Source organism: Podarcis bocagei, assembly GCF_964188305.1.
Source record: "Podarcis bocagei genome assembly, chromosome: 10".
Taxonomy (NCBI): Eukaryota; Metazoa; Chordata; class Lepidosauria; order Squamata; family Lacertidae; genus Podarcis; species Podarcis bocagei.
Window position 1 is genome coordinate 21,122,311 of NC_138135.1, and position 20,901 is coordinate 21,143,211.

The window sequence follows — 20,901 nt, forward strand, 5'->3', positions numbered from 1 at the left end:
ACACAGAGAACTCTCTCAGTCATGTCACCCAAGAGCCTTTTAACCCAGACATGCCAGGGGGTCACTGTCTTCTCTGGCTCAGTTTGACTTCCAGTGTGTGAACACCATACATTTAAAGAAAACAGTAAATTGCTTGGCAAGATCTGAGCAAAGGCTCATCTAGTCCACACAGATGCCTCTCATACACCCACAAACAGGGCACAAAGACAAGCATAATCTCTCATCAAATGCATCCAGCAGCTGGTTCAGCAGCTGCTTTGGACCATGACTCTCATCTGCCTCTTTGCAGTCCAAAACATCTAGAAGACACCAGGTTGCCAAAGGCTTTAAGAGCTGAACTCCGCCTCTGAAATTTCATTACAAACAAATTGAGAGCCTCACTTTCCAAGGTTATCTTGCCAATGACAGGCCATAAAGTACAGGTGATGAGAGAAGAGTAATTTAAAGAGAGACTTAAAAGCACCTTCCTTCCACAGCGTCTTGAGAGGATCAGTGCCACAAGCATCCCTTACAGGTTCTGAAGAAAACAGCAGCTGCCCTCCCGAGGTTGTGAGCAGCTCCTATCTACCCATGAGGCACTCAGTCTCCACCTCATTAAAAGTACTGTAAAGTGCTCAGCGACCACCCAAAGTGCCCTGCATTGGGATGCGGCTGTGCAGGGCAAACTGTTCACCCTGGAGTCTGGGGCTCCACCAGACAGGCTGAAGGGATGCCCCAGCAGCAGCAGAATAGTCCAAGAGCTCACTCAGCTATCCTCCACCTGACAGGATGGCAAAGCACCCAAGACCAGTAAATATACCAGGGCAAAAGACAGCTGGAGGCTGTAAAACAAGGTACGAGAAAGTTGGTTTTCCTTTGGTGGATGAATAGTCCAAAGGCTGTGAGTGAAGAGAAAGGATATTTTCCTCACTCTCAACATTGCAATCCGATTTGTTTTCTTGCTTGGAAGCTTCCCCAGTCCTCCCCATCCACCAGCAATCCCTGAAACAGGTCAACAAAAGCAGGATTTGGAGACTGCTCCTGTGTAACTTTCCTACAGACTTGAGACTGCAATCCTAGTCACCCCAGGAGTAGACAGGGTTAAGATAGCACTGTAAACCCCCCTGAGTTCAGTGGAGCTACTCTCAAGGGAAAGTGCTGCCTTAAAAGAATAGATGTTGCTGGAGCTCAAACCTGCCAGACTGTCAGGCAGATGCACCCTCCCTCTTGCAAAAACTTCCCCCTAGTTTAGTAGGTGGGGATTCTGTCACCCTCCATAAGGATGCTGGACTGCAGCTGCCAATAATCATTCCTGATCATTGGCTACGCTGGCTGGGGCCGATGGGCGTTGGAGCCCAACAACATCTGGAGGGGCACAGGTTACCCACCCTTGTTCGAGCAAGTCCCACCAGTGTGGCGAGCAGCTCTCGGCAACAGAAGCGCGCTGTGCCCGCTCGCCAAGACGCTCTTTCCCCGCTACTCAAAAAAGGGTGAACTCTCCTCTCCGCTTGAAGCAGGGCTAAATTCCGGCCCGGGCCGAGACACCAACCAGGACGAGCTTTTTAAGGCGTCTCCGCAGGAGTGAAGTCCCGCCGAGTCCAATGGGACCCCCGGCCAGCGCGCCAAGAGCCACAACCAGCGCGAAGCCCGCCCTCCGCCACAAACCCGCTCCTTGTCCGGCCGCGGCGGCGAGGCGCTTCACCCCGGTCGGGGCCCAGGAGAGCCGGGACACGTGTTTGCGTCTCCGTAGGGGCAAGAACGCGTGAAGGCGGGTTCTGAGGGAGAGGGAGCTTTGTTTCGGCGAAAAATAGCAAGGCGCGCACACTTCCCTCCCCACAACTCCCAGTTAGGGAGGCCAGGCTCCGGGGCTCTTCGGACAGGGCTCCTTCCTTCTCCCCCCCCCCCCCAGCGCCCCGGCGGTGACAAGAGCGCCTGCCCGGGCCCTCCGGCGCTGGCCCTGCGAGGGGCGCCCCCTACCTGCATCTCCGCGCTTTCCAACCCCGCGACGTCGACGGCTGCGGCAAGTTTGCCTCTCGGTGTGTGTGAGCGAGTGTGTGTTCTCCTCGCCCCGCTCGAGTTAGTCCCGGCGCAGCGCAGGCAGCAGGTGAGTCGCCCTTTGGCAGCGCGGAAGGCGCCGGGCCAGGCAAGGTCAGCTCGGGAGCCACCGGGGACGCGCCCCCGCGCTCCTCTCCAACGGGCTGGATGCGCCCCTCTCCGCTCGCGCGCTTCTGGCTGGCTGGCCGGCTGCAGCAGCAACAGGGGCAATAGGCATCCACCGTCGCCGACGCTCCCTCCCTCCCTCCTGCCCGCGGCGGGCGGCTGGCTGGCTGGCGCTCTCGCTTTCTTTCGGGCTGCTGCTGCAGAAGGGATTTTGCACCAGACAACTTTTAGGCCGGTAGGAGTTTTGACTACCGCGGCGACAGCAGCAGCAGCAGCAAGACGGCGCCGACTGTAGTGCAAAGGGTCGGAGCAAGGCGAGCCGAACCGATCCCGGGGGCTCAGGCAGCAACCTCCGCCCCGCCTCCCCCCACGCCCCGCGCCCGCCTCTCCCTCCCTCCCAAGCACCCCCCCTCCTACCCGCCCCGCGCGGCAGCAGCGCCGGCGATGGGCACCACCCCGGGGCAACCCCCCTCAACCCCGCCTCGCGACACACACCGTGTATATAGCGCTCGCTGTCATCCTGTCTCTTCCAAACGCAGCCCGAGAGTCACCCCTCCTCGCCACTTTAGATTGCCACCCTTCTTGCTGGCGTGGCGACACTGCTGCCCCGTGAGGAACTTCATAGACCTTCCTTTTCATTAAAGCCCTGACCCCTTCGCTCTCCCCAGTCTTCCCTACTAATCTCCTCTTTCATCCTCTCCTTCCGTGGAACACCCCCTCTTCCTGCTGCCTCATTCCTGACTCTCCAAGATTCCCCCTAGCTTGGAGCTTGCTCCTGTTCTCACATATACTTGACATTCTTTCCTCCCCAACCGATTAAACTAGCACACTCTCAACACCACTGAGTTCCCCACTACCACCTGACCCCACCACTTGTCCCTTCCACTAACATACCATCCAATCCATCACCAGGACACATCTCACCACCACCCCCACCGCCCCCCCATATGAGTCCCTTGATACAGACACATGCTAAAAGTTGACACTCAGTGCCTTTCACCCCTTGTTCCTCCCTGTTGTAGACTCAGCTGCTTCAGAGGAGCAAAAGGCAGATGAACTGCTCTTTCACTGCCCATGCATGCACACACACTGCTGTAGAGCTTTGCAGTGCCTTCAACTCCTTTGGAAAAGCAGGCATCTGCAGTCCAACATTATTCACTTCACAGGAGCAGATATGCAGGCTCTTAAAAACTGACTTGGGAGGCTTCAACAGTTTCAGGAACCGGGAATCCATGATCTGGGATGGGATGAGATGGGAATGGAAGAATGGGGCTCTAGCAGCTGGTGACAATGCTTTTGTGGCACCATAAAGGAGCGCAGAAAGAAGGAACACCATGGTACAGCTGCATCAACACAACTGGATGCCTTCATGTGCCCCAGCTGCAACAAACTATGTCTTTCTCATATCTGTTTCTACAGCCACAGCAGGTGCTGTAACTCTCCAATGGTTTGACTTTACCCCTGAAGGCGCACTCTTTCATTGTCTCCAGAGACAAACAGATGTTAACCAAAGACGTACGAATTTATTGTGGCATAAGCTTTTGTGGATATTACCTATAAGTTGACATAGAGATGTGTGGGCGGTGGATAGGATTGTATGCAATGGTGTCAAATGGCAATGAAATGTCTGTGGCAATTCAATCAAAGCTTAAACATACACAGAATAAATACGTTAGCTACTCATTACAGCAGTAATTGAGTATAAACACAAGCACTCCAGTATCCCTAGTGTTTAACGCAGTCAAGCAGTGTCCCTAGCAAAGGAATTGCCCATTTTGAAGCTGGGATTCTAATACAAATATTTTAGGTGGAAGAATATCTTTGCCTACCTGCCTACAAATGAGGAACTACAATGATAATGGAGCAGGAATTTCAGTGCCTGTCAACCTAATATTAAGAACATAAACATAAGAAGAGCCTGTGGGATCAGGCCAATGGCCCATTCAGTCCCGTGTCCTGTTCTCACAGTGGCCAACCACTGGGAAACCCATTGCCTATGGGAAACCCGCAAGCAGAATCTGAGTACAAAAGTACTCTCCCCTTGTGTGGTCTCCATTAAGCAAAGTTAAATGACTAAGTTGTGCTATGCCAGCTAACTCTTGCAGCCTCAATCAGAAATAAGTACCCCTGAGTTTAATAAGCCTTACCTCACTTATGGATAAGATTGTCAGTGGCATCAGTTTGAATGCTGTGCATTTCTGTTCAGATCTCACTTGCCACTGATTTTTTGTCTGGTATCAATGACTATCTTTAAGTAAGCTTGTAAAATATAAGCAGAGCACATCTATTACCATGTGTGGGCTCCACTGTAGTAGAAGCAGATGTTTCCTTGCACTCCTGCCCATGTGTTCCCCACTGTATTGTGAGTGTGAATTTTGACACTAGCATTCTTTTCTATGGACATTCATGTGTTTTGCAGCTTGAATTCCTGGCAGTGACTCCTGTGGCACTGTATCAGTTTTCATCCAAGTACTTCAACTTACCTAGATGGTGGATAGGAATTGTATTTGTTTTCTCGTCGCTCCAACAAGCATTATTGATCTCACATGATGCTGGTGCCACAAACACTCATCAAAAGTGTCCCAAGAGGATTTTGCCCACAATACTCTAGGACTTAACATTCCCCTTTGCTGGGGAAAGAAACATGACACTGCCTGAAGCAGGGATTGCCAAATTTAAAGGAGAAGCACCAGCCAAATTGCATGGAACCGCAGTTGCACCAATACTTGCAAATTGCTCCAGCCAAATTGCACTGGTTCCAGTTCTGTAGTTCAGATATGTTGCCTGAAGATGGAACTGGAATTCCAATACACATACACAAACAAATACACATATCTTTGATTAGGGGACACTGATCAGTCTATCCTCTTGTGCTGACTGGGAAGTATCTGTTCCCTTCCCCATGTGTGTGACAAGAAGAATGCTGTCCTAAGAACACCTGCAGGAAAGTGTACTATTGAATTGGTAGCACTTGCTTTCTGGTAAATTATCAGAGACATAATGTGGCTATATCTAGAAATCCACCAGTATAAGGCATACAGTGCTGGACTCTAGACAAATAACTTCAATCTATGCCTCAAGAACGTACACATAAGAGCCAACATGAATACCAAAAGAGTAGCACATGGAAGCAATGAGGCAATACACTGGGCAGTTGACGAGCTGATCCGTTCATTTAATTGTCTCTCTGACAATAGTAATCTGCTTTTCAAAACCTAGCTTGGGCGTCTGCATTCTGGCACATGTACTGTGAAACATTTCCATAAAGCAAGACGAGTTTGGAGAGGGAACTCCCCTGATATATATATATATATATATACACACACACACACACACACACACACACACAGAGTGAAATTATAGTAAAATGCATGAAAGAGAAGAACACCAAGCACTGGGCAGGATGCCGAATTCTAGTGGTGCCAGGATTTACACAGTGAAAACAACAATCTATGCTCAAGTGCAGTGATTAACAAATACAGCTAGCCAACCCTGCCCTTGCCTCCACATCTGTTCCTCTGTGTAGATCAGTGTTTCCCAACCACTGTTCCGCGGCACACTAGTGTGCCGCGAGATGTTGCCTGGTGTGCCGCGGGAAAAATTAAAAAATTCGAAAGATTTTTTTTTAAAAGTCGAATTTTCGATTGGGGCGCCGTCACTAGATGACGCCTGGGGTTCCCTCCCTCCCTCCCGCTCTGCGCCTCCCTCCTCCTCCTCCTCCTCCTCCTCCGGGGAGGCCCTTCCTGGCTCTCGCCAAGGCTTGGCGGCTGTCACTCACTCACTCACTCGCTCGCCCACCCGTCCCTCCATCCCTGCACCCGGCCTCTCCCCCTCCGTCCCCGGCGCGGGGGCTGCCGGGATCCGTAGTCCCCTCGCCCTTGGGCTCCGCGCCTGCGCGGGGTGCGCGAACTACGTTTCCCAGCGTGGCCTGGCGGGCCGGGCGTTTTGTTTGAAGCGCTCTTCTCCCGGCCATGGAATGAGCGCAGCGGCGGCGGCCGGGCGGGCAGGGGCTCTTCCGCGCAGACCCCACGCAGCCTGCCTGCGCCCCCGCGGAGATCGGGCGGCAGGATGGAGCCCGGGGATCCCCGCGGAGGCGGAGTGGCGGCGGCGGAGGCTGCCCCCCAGGTAGGGCTGCGTCGGGGGGGGGGGTTATTTTTGCAATGCTGCATCCGCGCCGGAGGGGATGCATCGGACCGCAGGGAGACCCCTTGGCGGGCGTGCAAGGCAATGCATGCGTGCAGGCGTTGCATGGAGTGCAGTGCAATGCAATGGCAACGCGGCGCCCTGCATGCATGCATGCAACTTCCACCGGCGCTCCGGACTTGGCAGGTGAGGGGGGTCCCCAGTGGGCGGCAGAGGGAGCCGGGAGGGCGAAGGGGAGCCGGGGGGGGGGAGCAGTGCTGCTCCCTGAGCCGAGCCCGGGGGGAAACTTTGGCGTCGTTGCGCCGGGTGTTGGAAGCGGAGGCTGGCGGGGGCCCCTCACCTGCAAAACCTGGTCGCCTCTCATATATTTCGTGCATTGCATTCATCGCCCGCTTTCTCCTCCAAGGAGCTCCCGGGGGCGCGCGTGGTTCTCCCCGTGTTATCCTCGCAACAACAGCCCTGCGAGGTGGGTCAGGCGAGTGGCCCAAGGGAGCACCCAGGGATTGTCCTGGCCAGGTGGGGTGATTTGAACCCTGCTCTCTGCCCGGTCTTCGTCCTCATTTAGCCCCCACATGTGCATGACTGTGCATGACTGAGGTTTTCCCCCCTCGTCTTGGCTATGGTGTGAGTCTGTGCTGTTAATTAATGGGGTTCTGCCTTCGGAGAAGATGAGCCAGCCCTCAAGGAGGCGATTATGTAATTTGCTAGCAATTCATGTCCCTCCCGGCGTGACGCTGCGCGCTGACGTCACGGGGCTGTAATGGTGGTGTGCCTCGAGATTTTTTTCATGAAACAAGTGTGCCTTTGCCCAAAAAAGGTTGGGAAACACTGGTGTAGATAGTTCCTGAGGAAGTTACACATAAAAAGCACCCTGATCCATGGGTTCCATAATTTGATACCAGCCTCTCAGGTCTTAAAGAGGCAACCAGGTGTCAAATTCAACAGAAAAATATATTTATTGTGCATATATCAAAACCTCAGGCCATCCTGATAATCAAATCATCCCTATAGGCTACTGGTCTTCAATTGGCGGGTTGGGTCACAGCCTGATCCAAGGTGGGTCACAACAGGAGCACTACCAGCATGCAAACATATGGGAAGAGGTTGTATTTATGTTTGTTCTCTATCTATACCTGAATTTCCAATTCATCTTTCTTTATTATTATGAAAAGTGTGTAAATGATTCACTCAGGTCCTACTTGAAGGTTCCCATGGGCATCTGGCTGACCACTGTAAGAACAAGAGGATGGGCTAGATGGCCTGATCCAGCAAGGCTATTCTTATATTATAGTTTCCAAGACTTAAAAAGAGAATTATAGATATTTAAAGATGTGAAAACAGCCCCCATACCCCCATATATCACCTTGAAAATTAGCATCCCAGTAAGGGATGAATAAAATCTTTTAATAAACTTGGATTTGTTTGTTCCTTCTTTCAGTCTTCCGACATGTTTTGTCAACAAGGATATTGTCCAGATCCAAGCCTATCCAACATAGACCTAACAGCAGAAAATGTCCAGAAAGTTGCAATTCAGATTCTAGCTGGAATTAACAGACATGTGTTATCAGTTTGCAGTCCTCTTCCAACATTTTAAAAGAAGTTTTTGGATTATGAATGTAGGCAGTAGTATCCCTGATCTTCTCCAGAATGTCTTTCCAAAATCCAAGAATAACTAACTTAATAATAATAATAATAATAAATTTTATTTATATCCCGCCCTCCCCAGCCGAAGCCGGGCTCAGGGCGGCTAACAACAATCAAATAATCAGTCAAATAATCACACAATCTAAAAATATTTCATTATAAAAATTAATTAAATCAAATTGATGGCAACCAATTAAGCAAAATTCTGAGCAGGTTGCCAGAGGAGGGAGTCAGGCTGCGCCCTGACCAAAAGCCTGGCGGAACAACTCTGTCTTGCAGGCCCTGCGGAAAGATGTCAGGTCCCGCAGGGCCCTAGTCTCTTGTGACAGAGCATTCCACCAGTTTGGAGCCGCAGCCGAAAAGGCCCTGGCTCTAGTTGAGGCCAGCCTAACCTCTCTGAGGCCTGGGACCTTGAGGATGTTATTATTTGCAGACCGTAGGTTTCTCTGTGGGGCATACCAGGAGAGGCGGTCCCGTAGGTACGAGGGTCCTAGGCCGTATTTCAAAACAAATATGCCATCCTTGTGGCTAGAGATTGACAACAGTATATTTCTCTTTCTGCCCATTTTACTGTTCCCCTTTCTTTTCTCCAAAACTCTTCAAGAGTGATCTAGCTAAGTTGGACCAGTTCTGTACTGCCTAATACCAGCCTTCGTGCATAGCAGAAGGGTGGGGAATCTGTGGCCCTTAAAGAAGTTGTTGGGACTACAACTGTCTTCAGTCCCAGGCCACTTGGCTAATGATCAGGGATGATGGGAGTTGTAGCCCAACATCTGAAAAGCCACAGGTTCCCCACCCGTCATGCAGACTTCTGTCATGCATTCAAGTTCAGATTTTTGTTGTTCTTTAGCCATGTTATAAGCTAGAAACAGACCTCAAGACTTGATGCCAAGCATTTCCAGGGTAAAAACTGTTCTTGGTGATCTCAGCCTCCTGAGGCAGAAGGGTGTTCTAATTGTTGCTGGCAAGTTTACATACCATTGTTATTGTTACAATTGGCTGTGCAGATTTTAAACGCCTTCTTTATTTTATAATTTGTAATTAAGGAGAGATGTAATTAGTTTCAATTTTTAATGCAATTAGGGGGCACTGCAAATAAAATTACTTTCTGTTCTAATTGTGCTGGAACTGGAAGCTACATGCTTGCATGTGTTGCAATAACATTTATTGATATGGATTTCCATCAGGGCCGGCTCTACTGTTAGGCAGAATGAAGTGAACACCTCAGGCAGCAGATGATGGGGGAAGCAGCAGTGGCAGCTCCAAGGCCAATTCCTCTTTGGAGGACAGAGCTGCGTGTGCCACATGGCCTGTCCAGGACCCTCTAAACTACCCTGCTGCCCTCAGGTGTGGCAAAGGTTGCAGCTGCCAATGATTTAAGTAAGATGCAGCTGTCAGTAGTTGGTTTCTGTACATAAAATGGGGATGCCATCTTGTCCTTCACCTCAGGTAGCAAAATGTCTTGGGCCAGTGCTGATTTCTATCCTCCAAGTTGTTCAGGATAACAAACATGGGGTTGTCCCATTTTATCCTCACAACAAACTTGCGAGGTAGATTGGGCTCAGATATAGTGGCTTGCCCAAGGAGACCCTTTGAGCATTATGGCTGAACTGGAATTTAATCCCAGCCTTTCCAGCTGAAGTCCAATAATATCCACTATATCAAGAGTGGGAACCTTTGGCTTTCCAGACGTTGCTGGACTCCAAGCCAGTGGCCACTATTTAAGAGTGAAGGGAATGGCAGTCCAATTATCACTGGAGAGCCACAGGTTCTCCAGCCCTGGTTTAAGCACATATGATGTCATTTGTCTACTTCCTTCCCTCCCTGCCCTTAACTTCCTGTTCTTCTGTCACTTTCCCCATTGCCTATTTTAGTTTGCAAGCTCCCTGAAGGCAGGGAGACCTGTCCATTTTTGCTTTCCCTGCTACATATACGGAAGACAGTATATTAATTATTTTCTATAACCAGGTTGCATTTAATGCTACTCATACTTACAAGTAGATACATTGAAATGAATGGACACAACTTTGGTTCATTCATTTCAATTGGCCTATTCTGAGTGAACATTAGTTGGATACAACCCATCATCATCAAGAGCACTGATCAAGGAGACTGGATATTAGATAGCTGATAGATATTTTCTCCCATCTGTCTCTCAACTCAAACACTGTCTGGGTTCCAAGCATCACTTCTTGCTCAAGGTAGAACTGCTGATTGTGTGATATTTTTTGAGAAATGGGTCACCCTCAATACTAGTGATTCAATAAAAAATGAAGAGAATTGAAGGCTTTGTCTAGTTTCCTTCATAGCCTAACATGTTTTCCATCCTTGTCCCCTCTTCGGCAGAACCTCCTATCTTTTGTAATACAGCAAAAGGGAGGGGGGAATCAGTGGGGGGGAATAGTAACCCAGATTTTCCTTCATCCCCCCCCCAACCCTTGGGTAAAGAAAGAAGGAGCCATTGTCCTCAGGACTTTATAACCAGAAACATAATAGCTATTATAGCAAATACCAGCTAATTAGAGGGAAACATTGCCTCAGCTTTGCACTGGCTGGAGCGAGTGTTTGGTGCCAGGTTTTCTCACCCCAAGGTAAATGTGTTTTATGAGATGGGATGTTGGTCTCCATGCATGTCTGCAGAAACTTAACACTTTGGCTCCCAGGCATCTGAGAGGGGAACTTTGTTCACGGGCCTGTTGCAGCTTGGCTAAATATTGCCAAGTTCCATGTAGGGCAAAATATCATGTAGTTTTAAGAACTGTGTGCAGTTGCCAAGCTTTCTGGACCCACAGGCACATCTGGAATTTTGAGAAAGTGCTGTAGGCACTTGCTCCTCTGGTGCATCTGCCCCTACCTCCTCCAAGTCATTCCACCCCACAGATAACAGAATGAGACAAAGTTGTTCGCGCGCACACACTTTGCTTTTCAGCTGCAGTGAATTAAAATGGATCCTCTTGAATTTGCATTTTACATGAAGTCCCCCCACAAAAACACCATCAGATTACAGTTTACAGTCATCCAAGGTGCAGATCCTCTTCATAATTTATACATAAGACAAATCACATCTATACTGATTGTACTTTTCAGCATAAGAAGAGTCTGCTGGATGATGATGAAGATTTACCTTTATATCCTCCAAGGAGCTCAAGGTGGCATACATACGTCTCCTCCCCATTTTATCTTCACAACAACCTTGTGAGGTAGGTTAGGCTGAGAGGCAGTGACTAGCCTGTGGTCACCAAGTGAGATTCATGGCTGAGTGGGGTTTGAATCCTGGTTCCCAAGTCAGCACTCTCTCCAGCACCCTGTTCTCATGGTGGCCAGCCAGACGCCTTTGGGAGCACACAAGTAGGACCTATGCGCAACAGCACTCTCCCCTCCTGTTGTTTCTGGCAACTGGTATTCAGAAGTATTACGGCCTCCATAGCCATCAGGGTTAGTAGCTATTGATAGTCTTCTCCTTCATGAATGTATCTTATCCTCTTTTAAAACCATCCAAGTTGGTGGCTATCACTGCTTCTTCTGGTAGTGAATTCCATAGTTTTAACTGTGTGTTGGACGAAGAAGTACTTTATTTTGTGTACCCTGAAACTGTCCTGAATTGTGGTGGTGCCTTGTACAAAAATATGAGGATTCATGAGGACCTGTACATTGGATCCATGATTTTAAGCTGTGATAAGTGTTGCAAAGCAGCAGGTCTGTGATTTTTATGGATTAGTCAATGGAGACAGATGTGACTTGTGATTTGACAGTGGTTGGAGACTATTTTCATTAGGGATGGGGACCTCAACAACCTATGTCTCACTCACCCCCAAAATGGCCTACACTGCTGAGTCACAGCTGTCAGGGTAACAGCAAAGGGGCTATCCATGGGATAAAACAGCTTGTTTGCATGATCACCAAATGTTAATTTGTTTGTGTGCTTCCACTAAGTATATATATTTTAAATCTTGTTTTTAAGTCTGTTACAACTGAAGGAACCTGTGTATGCTTAGCCCAAAGGGACAAAAAGATTAAGGAGGATAGAGTACAATACCTCAAGGGTCTACAAATACTTTCAAAACATTGAGGAAAGAAGAGGATGGCCAAAGATTTGTCATGCTTTCTGAGGATTGGCCGAGAAACAATTTAGGTAGACGTGGCATGCTGAAGTTAAACATTAGGTAGAATGACCTAATACATGTATTGAGTATTGAATGTATTGAGATTAGCCATGCTGCAAGCTGTGGAACAGAAGATGAGCACTGCCAGAGCAATCTAATACAGGGATGCAACACAGGAATGCAGAGAGATTGGCCATACCTACTGGGGTGGATGGGACTTGTAGTTCAACAACAAAAGTTCCATATTCCAGTCCAGCATCCTGTTTCCCACAGTAGCCAACCAGCACTAGAGGCTCGTCCATGAGGACAAACGGGATGTTTTCTACCAACCTCAACCTGCCTTTTGCTATCCCTCACCCACTTGCTGAAAAGCAGGTCTTGCCAGACGCCCAATCTTGGCCATTCATAGACATCCTCTATCAATTTGCTTTTCTTTTCCACCACTTTTTTCACTGCCAAAGCTCACTGAGCTCACATTATGAAGCAAGATCTCTTGCCAGGGTTTCCACAGCCAATTTAAACAGCCTAGTGTAGGATAGGGCACTGCACAGACACATAATCAAGAGCTATGAAACTGCGATGGCATTGCAAGCGGTGATGTCCTATTAACACAGAACTCTGCAGCTGTGTTGGCAATAGCCTCCATCATCATCACACTGCTGTAGACTAAGAGTTGCACTGTGCCAGTTTGGTGGAGGGACTGTGTATAATATGGGATAATTTACACTGCAGTCAAAAGGCATTGCAAAAAAAGCATGCACTCCAGTCAAAAGGCATTGCAGCCACCGTAAAGCATTCCATGTCAATGCAAGCTTTCACATCTTTTGTAATTTGGAATGGACTTACACAGCCTAAGATGACAGTTTAACAGCATCTGGGCAAGCTACTGACATTGCTTCCCAACTGTCACTGTTTTTGCTATGGGGTTCTAATCGCACAGCTAAAATTTACTGGCATTGAAGGAGGTTCAGCATTTTTTTTTAAATGAACTTTTGCCATACAGAAAGTGATGGGGAAATGCACTGGAAAGTGTAAATGCGGGTATAGGATGGTATATAAAAATAATAAATAATAATAAATAATAATAATAATATAACATTCCCACAAACAAATCAGAATGAATGCTTAATAAATAGGAGACATATATCACTTTCCCTCAAACTTTGCAAGCGGATCAGGATGAACATTCATCGAGAACAGGCCATCTGGAAGCAACCTGAGAGTATTTGCAGCATATGCACATGTCTAGGAGTGAGATGCTTGTCCAAATCTAACTTAACAAAACATTTTCTGTAGACACAGTGAGGGCCGCTGTTTAAAACTTTTGATTCAATGAGGAATAGTAGGCAGAGTAGACAGCTGATGCCCTTAGACTACCCAGTCAGCTATCAGTTCTTTGAATAGGATTCTTCCTGAAATGATAGCCTAAGCACATCAGGAACATAGAGCTAATCCCATATGGGCTGTAAAAGCGAAACCAGGAAACAACAAAAGTGGGGAAAGAGTGCAAACTTTGCCTTGTGACCTGGGCCTGGAATGTGGTTGACCAATAATTATAGCAAAGGATCCCCAGTCTCTACATGGACTAGATGATCCCCAAGGATCCCTTCCAACTCTACAGTTCTAAGGTCCATGTGGTAGTGGCACATGGCTTAAAGAGTACATAGCATCAGATTGTTTTCAGAGGACGATGTTAACTCCTGCTGAACACCTTGGATAGAGATGTCAAGAAGGCTAAACAATTCTGGAGGCTGGCTGGTTGGGAGGGTGGGTTGGGGCCAGAAGGGATCTCGTTCTTGCAATATCAGTTTTCTTCAATCCTTGCACTGGAGGTGATTCTCAGGAAGTAAGGAGTGTGTAATCCTGCCAACCTAGCAGTTCGAAAGCACGTCAAAGTGCAAGTAGATAAATAGGTGCCGCTCCGGCGGGAAGGTAAACGGCGTTTCTGTGCGCTGCTCTGGTTCGCCAGAAGCGGCTTAGTCATGCTGGCCACATGACCCGGAAGCTCCCTCAGCCAATAAAGCAAGATGAGTGCCACAACCCCAGAGTTGGCCACGACTGGACCTAATGGTCAGGGGTCCCTTTACCTTTAATATTGCATCATGTCCCTGGTTTCTCTCCCTGGATTGTGGTAAAGCACACACTTTGCATGCACAAGGTTCCAGGCTCAATCCCAGCAGATCTAGTTAAAAGAATCTCTGATTAATAGGCTGATAAAAAGGTCTCTGCTAGAGACCTTGCAGAGTGGTTGCCAGTAGCAATGGAACAGGGGTGGACAGAAGAGAGATTGAGATCTACCAGTCAATTTCTGCATGCTTCTCAGCAGATTGGCAAGGTTTTCCAACTCCAACCCCTTCTTCCATTCAAATTAGGCTCCTGAAAGTAAGACAGTTTTTTTTTTTGGGGGGGGGACGGACCTGGAGTAGATTCATGTATGACAGAACTTTGAACTTCATTATAGTACTGAAAACACTATCTTCTAGTCATGTTGCACATAGAGCAGGTGTTTGGGAACTACAACTCCCATTCTCCCTAGCCACTGGCCATGCTTGCTGCAACTGATGGGAGCTCTAGTTCATCAACATTTGGAGGGCCAAACACCTGATATACAGCTATCTTCTACTGCAGCGGAAGGGAAACTTTTTCGACCCAAGGCTACATCGCACTTGGTGCAGAACACTACAGCTGACCTACAATAGTGGGGAGAAAACAGGAGCCTCAGTTAGGGATGAGGGGGAAAAGTCAATTAAGTTTGCATTTAAAAGCAAACCTACCTGATTCGCTCTTTCCAGAACAATATGTGAACCAAAACACAGCTATCCTTTGAAATTCCCCCTTCACCAAATTTTGCAATACGATACAGTAATTTGCACAAAAATGGATATATTTGTGAAAGTTACATATAAATAAATTACCTTAGGCAAAACTGTATACAGTAACTTATAGCTTAGGAGAAATTTACACTAAAATGCTGTTGAATTTTCAATATGGCTTTAAAATATATATACATAATCATTCTGTATTTATTTATACCCTGCCTTTTTCCCTTACAGATAAAAACAAGAATCACTAAAAACATAGAAAAAATAATAATTAAATAAACAATTAAACATTAATAAAATTAAAGCTATCTATGTACATAAAATCTATTCAAAACTTATTAATAATTACAATAAAAATAACAATAAATTACAAATGGATCTGAAAATGTGGAGAACTGAATTTAAGAATGGAAAAATCAGAAACTGAGAGAAACAGAAATTGACAGATTTACGCGTTCAGCTGTAAAATAACACATTCACTCGCCTACATACCCCATTTCCTACTTTGGGAAATGGCAACATCAAGGTGTGGAAAGGTTGAGAATAATTTAGAAAGGGGCTGGGGAATAGGTAGATTCCAGGCATTGTTGGACTTTGACTTCCTTCAGCCCTGACCATTGACCCTGTGGCCGAGGGATGATGGGATTTGAGTCCAGCAACAACGGGAGAGACACAAGTCCCCCTCCTTAGTTTAGTTCTTTCCAAGAATGGAAAAGTTTTCCAAAATTGAAGAATTTGGGGGGTGGGGGAGTGGAAGAGAAAGCCCTTCACTCCATCACAGCAAATGTACACAAAGTGAAGGCCTCTTTTAAATCACCACCATGTTGCTGATTATTTTTTTAAAAAAACCAACCAAAAACAATTAGAACTGGTCCTTATCTGAATTGGCAAACAACCCATTTCCAGTTTCTTCCTCCCCCCACCCCATGGGAACCAGTCAGCCTCCCCAGAGCAGAAAAGCTCATGTGACCTGAATATGTAGGACAGACTACAAAAGGGTGGGATTCCGACTGACAGTTCCTAACACTAATGCTTTTTTAAGTGCCAGAGGTAGCTTGTTTGCTGATGTAGTAGAACGGGTGGTCCTTCGCTCTTGGAACTGGAGCTGAAGTGGTGTACTCTCCACAACAAGATTTCCTCGCTGACCCTTGGGGGATGGAGTCAAGAAGAAAGATGGGCTGTGTAACCTACAGATCTTACTAGCTATATATAATTTGCACTGCTTTGGTTAATGGGAATTTCCATGCCCCAGGCACAACACTCAGAACCATCACAGTTTCCCATCCGATATCAGTTAAACAATGTTTCTTAGACAATACTACATAATGAAAGACAAACTGTCTGGCCTCAGTTCTGGGAAACATCAGTGATGAGACACTGAGGTTATTTGGGACAGGCCGGCATTCTTTTAATCAGTGCACACACAAATACGCTTTCCCCCATTGATACAACTTAAATTAATCTTGATGTACAAGTTATAAACCCAGCATTTGATGGTTGCAAGACCATAGCTATGAGGAGCAAAAAGGACCCCCTCTAGATGTGTAAAGAAAATTAAAAAGCACACATCTCATTACCCAAAGACTTGAGAGCACAGTGGGCATGATCAAGCTAAGGTTAAACACTTTTGTCATCCTACTGGATTATAATGGGCAGAATTCAAGGAGGCATGTTTGTGTGTGTGTGGTTTTACAATCCCTTCATTTGAAATGATTCTGGAACATTTGAGGTGGCAATTCTGAAGTCTGATGGGATGGGGTGGGACGGAGAATGAGGATCATTCTACTAAGAAAGTAAAAATGCTTACATTGACTCATTAGCACTGCTTTGAATTCAACCCATAGTGTGAGCTACTCAAACTAAACTAGTACAATTCTTCAGAATATTTAACCACATTTCTAGTGATGGAGACTTTTCTCTGTCTTTTATCAGGCATTCATCAGCTCTGAAGTAGAATCTTTCTGCACCTGGAGGAAACAGTCCATCAAGCTGACACACAGCATCCCAAAGGCTTAGTTCATTTAGTTCACATTGATTGCATGCCAGGACCCAGGGCACTGCAATAATCTTACATACAAAATATAAAGGTATGTATAATATAATATGGCTGCTGCCCTCCATATAACTCCCTCTCTTGTTCCCAAGTAGGGGTCTTCTGCATGTGTGTACCTGTGGGGTGCGGTGGGGAAGTTTAATTTCCAAGCAGTTCTTGGAAATAACTGGTGTTGTGGAGTGGAATCAAGGAAAGAATAGAACCTAGTCTGATATAAGGCAGCTTCCTATTTGTTCACCTAGCCCAGTATTCTTTATGTTGCCTGGCAGTGGCTGTCCAGGATTTCAGAGAAGATTCTCTCCCAACCCTACCTGGAAATGCTGGGAATTTAAATTAGGACCTTCTGCATGCAAAGCTCAGCTGTTCCTGAGCTACAGCCCTTCCCCAAATGATGGTTGTATACATGCTGATGGTGTTACGTGCATTTGTATGCTGGCTGATGAGAGTTGTCATTCAAAAACATAGGGAAGGCATCGTATTTGCTATTCTTGCCTTAGAATAGTCCATCTATTTTATTTTATTTAACTGGATTTAGTTACCACTTAATCATTTATAACCTCTAAATCGTTTACTATAAAATGTTAATTAAAATAGTCATAAACTTGAATGTTAAAAACCAGTTAGCCTAAAAAATTATCAAAATATAAGTAAAACCAACAGCTGTGAAAAATAAAATTACATGTCTATTGTATATTCTGAATATCAATGGCTCTCCAAAGTCTTAGATAGAGATATTTCCTGACACTTTTACTTGACATTATTTGAACTGGAGATTGAATCTGGGTTCCCATATGTGCAAAAGATGTGGTTTACCAATGAGCTGAGGTCCCTTTCTTTGGCTACATGACTTCACAAACCATTCAGATAACAGGATGTGCTCTGTCTAGTGCAGGAGTTTTGTCCTGCCCTTCCACCCATGTTTATCTAAAGAAAGGGAAGACTAGGCAGAATTGCCAAACAGCCTCCTTGTGACGTTGCCAAGAATGTATGGCTCTTCTAGAATCCAGAGAACTGGGTTTCTATTTTCTTTGGGCTTAGCCTAAATCAAGCAATTACAAATACAGAATCGTTTATCCAAATGGCCCTTGAGAATATTCCAAACATTTGGATAAGCAAACATTTGTGTAAAGTGGAGCTCTCTAGATTTAGAGATACATTACTGTACCATGATACTAAGCAGGGAACACACAATGAATTTTGATAGCAAGCAATTTTGATAACTGACATAACTGAGACAGGAATTCTCCAGTATTTCATTAAGGACTATAGGAAAGGAAGAAGGAATGTTACCATACACCTCTATTTTGCCTATTAAATATGTCTCTACCCTACTTCACTAAATAATGATTTAATAAACTATGGTTTATTAAACTGTGGCTCAGTGTTATGTGTAAACCCTGCTTAGCAGCTTCATTGTGGTTAGTTTACTGCCAACAACCCATGACCTGAAGACATGATTTATTGATTTATGAATCTTTCTTTGTTTTAACTATGGCATTTCATCATATATGAATCTTGAACCCTTCCTTAACCATGGTTTGTCTGACCACCTCATCTCAGACACCCAACAAACGTCAAAGGCAGTAGGCAAAAGCAGTTGCAAAGCAAAAAAGCTTTGGAAAAATTGTCTGTGGGACAACTTGCTGTTAACTTATGGTTTGTTAAACAAACTATGGGTTAGTGTTATACCAGGCCTGTGTGTGTATTTGTTACAGTTTTACCTTGTCTTTTCTCCAAGGGCTCAATGTTTAAGTAAATTACTGTGTCAGGTAGTTTTGGATGAATGGGGTAACTTGACCCAAATCAGCTAGTGAGCATCATGACTGAACAGAGCTTCAAACTCACCCTTCTTCACAAGTCAAAGCCAAGCACTCTAACACAGAGGAAAGCAAATTTATACCCCCCTAGACATTGCATGGCCATTGATCAAGGATGATGGCAGCATCTAGAGGGCACCAGGTTCCCCATCTCTGTTATAACTGTGAAGCCACACATCCTCTGCTTACTAGAAAGTCTGTAGAGTCTGCCAGTTAATATGTGGCATTTCCCCCGTTCCTCAGCAAAACAGAAAGGAAATATTTTGGTCCCTTGACAACTGAAATGAAAAGAATGAGCTAATGAAGGAAATTCAACAAGTGATGCAGTAACTGTAGTATAAAAAGCAAGGTATAAAAGTGTGGAGAGATGGTTTTATCCACGCAGTGGCAGAATTTATCTTGACAACAGACAACACTTGGCCAAAAATCCAAGACAGAAGTCCTTACACTGCTGGATTTCTGAGGTTATTTTAAGGCTCCCACCAGGAGTGCTTCTATAACCAAGCTGTACATAAGGAAGGCTGATTGGCAGCTTCCCACACTGTCAGTTTGGTGTATTTTTGCAGCAAAATGGAAGTGAACAAAAATGCTAAACATAAGAAGAGCCCAGCTGAATCAGCCCAAAGCCCTCTCTAGTTCAGTATCCTGTTTCCCACAGTGGCCAATCAGGAAGTCCACAGGTAAAGCATCAGGGCAACAGCAGCTACCCTTTGTTGTCCCCCAACAGTTGATAATTTGGAAGCAAGCTGCCTCCTGGAGGTAGCAAGGTGGTAGAGCATGAGATTCTTAATCTCAAAGTCATGGGTTCGAGTCTTACTTTCAGTGAAAGATTGCTGCATTGCAGGGGGTTGAACTAGATGATGCTTGTGGTCCCTTCCCACACTACAATTCTATGACAAGTAGTCATTAATGGGGAATTTGTCTACTGCCCTTTTAAATCTGTCTAAGCTAGTGGCTGTCACCACCTCTTGTGACAATGAATTCCATGAGTTAATTGTGCATAAGTATCTAAAACACCCTTTCACACTGCTCAAAGTACACATCACATCATATAACCTGTTTTTCCTGATGAGGCCGTTTGCACACCATACTTTTAAAGCACATGTAAAGCACATCCAGCCCCCCAAGAATCCTGGGAGCTGTAGATTGTTAAGGGTGCTGGGAACTGCAGCTTTGTGAAGGGTAAACTACAGTTCTCAACCTTTGCGGAGGAGCTTTAAGTGTATGCTGTATAGGCAGATGTACTATATGTCTCATGGTTGGGCAAAGACTGATAAGTGACGAGAGTGCTCTGAAGTTACCAATACTTGGGACTGTAGGGATAAGTTAAAAACTGTACGTAAAACAGAATGAGAGACCAAAGGCTCCCTCTCCCTTTCTGGACCCAATCCAAGATGTTAGGGATGACATTCAAAGCCCTAAATGGCCTGGTTCCAGCATACCCAAGAGGCTGCCCTTATCTTTCTGACACTCCACTATGACCTTTAAGAGTGACTGGGGATGCCCTCTTCAGCTTACCAAATCAAGACCACAAGGATGAGCAGAGAGCCTTCTTTGGCAGGTAGCCACCAACCGAGGAATTCCATTCCCCTGAAGACCTGCCAAAGCCTAGGCATTTTTGGAAGCAGTACAGGGGACACACACACACATTGCAGTAAGCCTGCAGCTTACGCAGGGGTTACACTCCGGGGATTGTGCCTAAAGCGAAAATCACTTCTAGTCAAAACACATTGGGTGTAATGGCAGGTGGGATTGCCAAAGTCTTTCTCCCCAGATGCCCCCCCTTTCTGATCACTTCTTAAAAAAAAAAAAAATTGCCGAGCACATAAAGCTGAATGTTAAATGTGCATAAATTGCAGGCTTACAATACCTATACCTATACCGATACTGATACTGATACCAATGCATAGTGGCTAGGGCTAAGAAGATATGGGGCAAAAGAGAGTGTAACCCAGAGATGGGGAAGTCGAAGCCCTCCAAATTGTTGCTGGACTACAATTCCCATCATCCTTGACCATTTAACATCTTGAGTGGGGCTGAGTCCAACAACATTCAGAAGGCCCCCGCTGTATGCAACCAATCTAAATGCGGCCTTGGTGGTTAATGCATTGCCACCCACCTTCAGTAGATAAGACGGATAGTTCAGTAACAGGGCAGATACCCTGCATGTGGAAGGCTCT

General features: G+C 46.1%; 1 protein-coding gene and 2 long non-coding RNA genes across 7 annotated transcripts in view; 1 reads left to right on the forward strand and 2 right to left on the reverse strand.

The window, feature by feature from the left end:
• WNT5B (Wnt family member 5B) overlaps positions 1–20,901 on the reverse strand; it is a 139,713-nt gene that overhangs the window by 102,877 nt on the left and 15,935 nt on the right. Inside the window, exon 1 of one of the 5 annotated variants that reach the window (XM_081210341.1) lies at positions 2,635–3,091. The exons of 3 other annotated variants lie outside the window; for them this stretch is intronic. In XM_081210341.1, the coding sequence (XP_081066467.1) occupies positions 2,635–2,778 (144 nt within the window). In that variant the 5' untranslated portion in view covers positions 2,779–3,091. Of the gene's footprint in view, positions 1–1,956; positions 2,534–2,634; positions 3,092–20,901 lie in introns of those variants that run through there. One more of the 5 variants, XM_081210343.1, reaches the window with a different exon arrangement.
• On the forward strand, positions 1,986–7,248 carry LOC308595921. Its single transcript, XR_014012217.1, has 3 exons — positions 1,986–2,083; positions 3,162–5,669; positions 7,124–7,248. It is a non-coding gene; the product is annotated as an uncharacterized lncRNA (long non-coding RNA).
• Positions 15,696–18,955, reverse strand: LOC308595935. Its single transcript, XR_014012233.1, has 2 exons — positions 18,911–18,955; positions 15,696–15,998 (listed from the first exon to the last, which is right to left on the reverse strand). It is a non-coding gene; the product is annotated as an uncharacterized lncRNA (long non-coding RNA).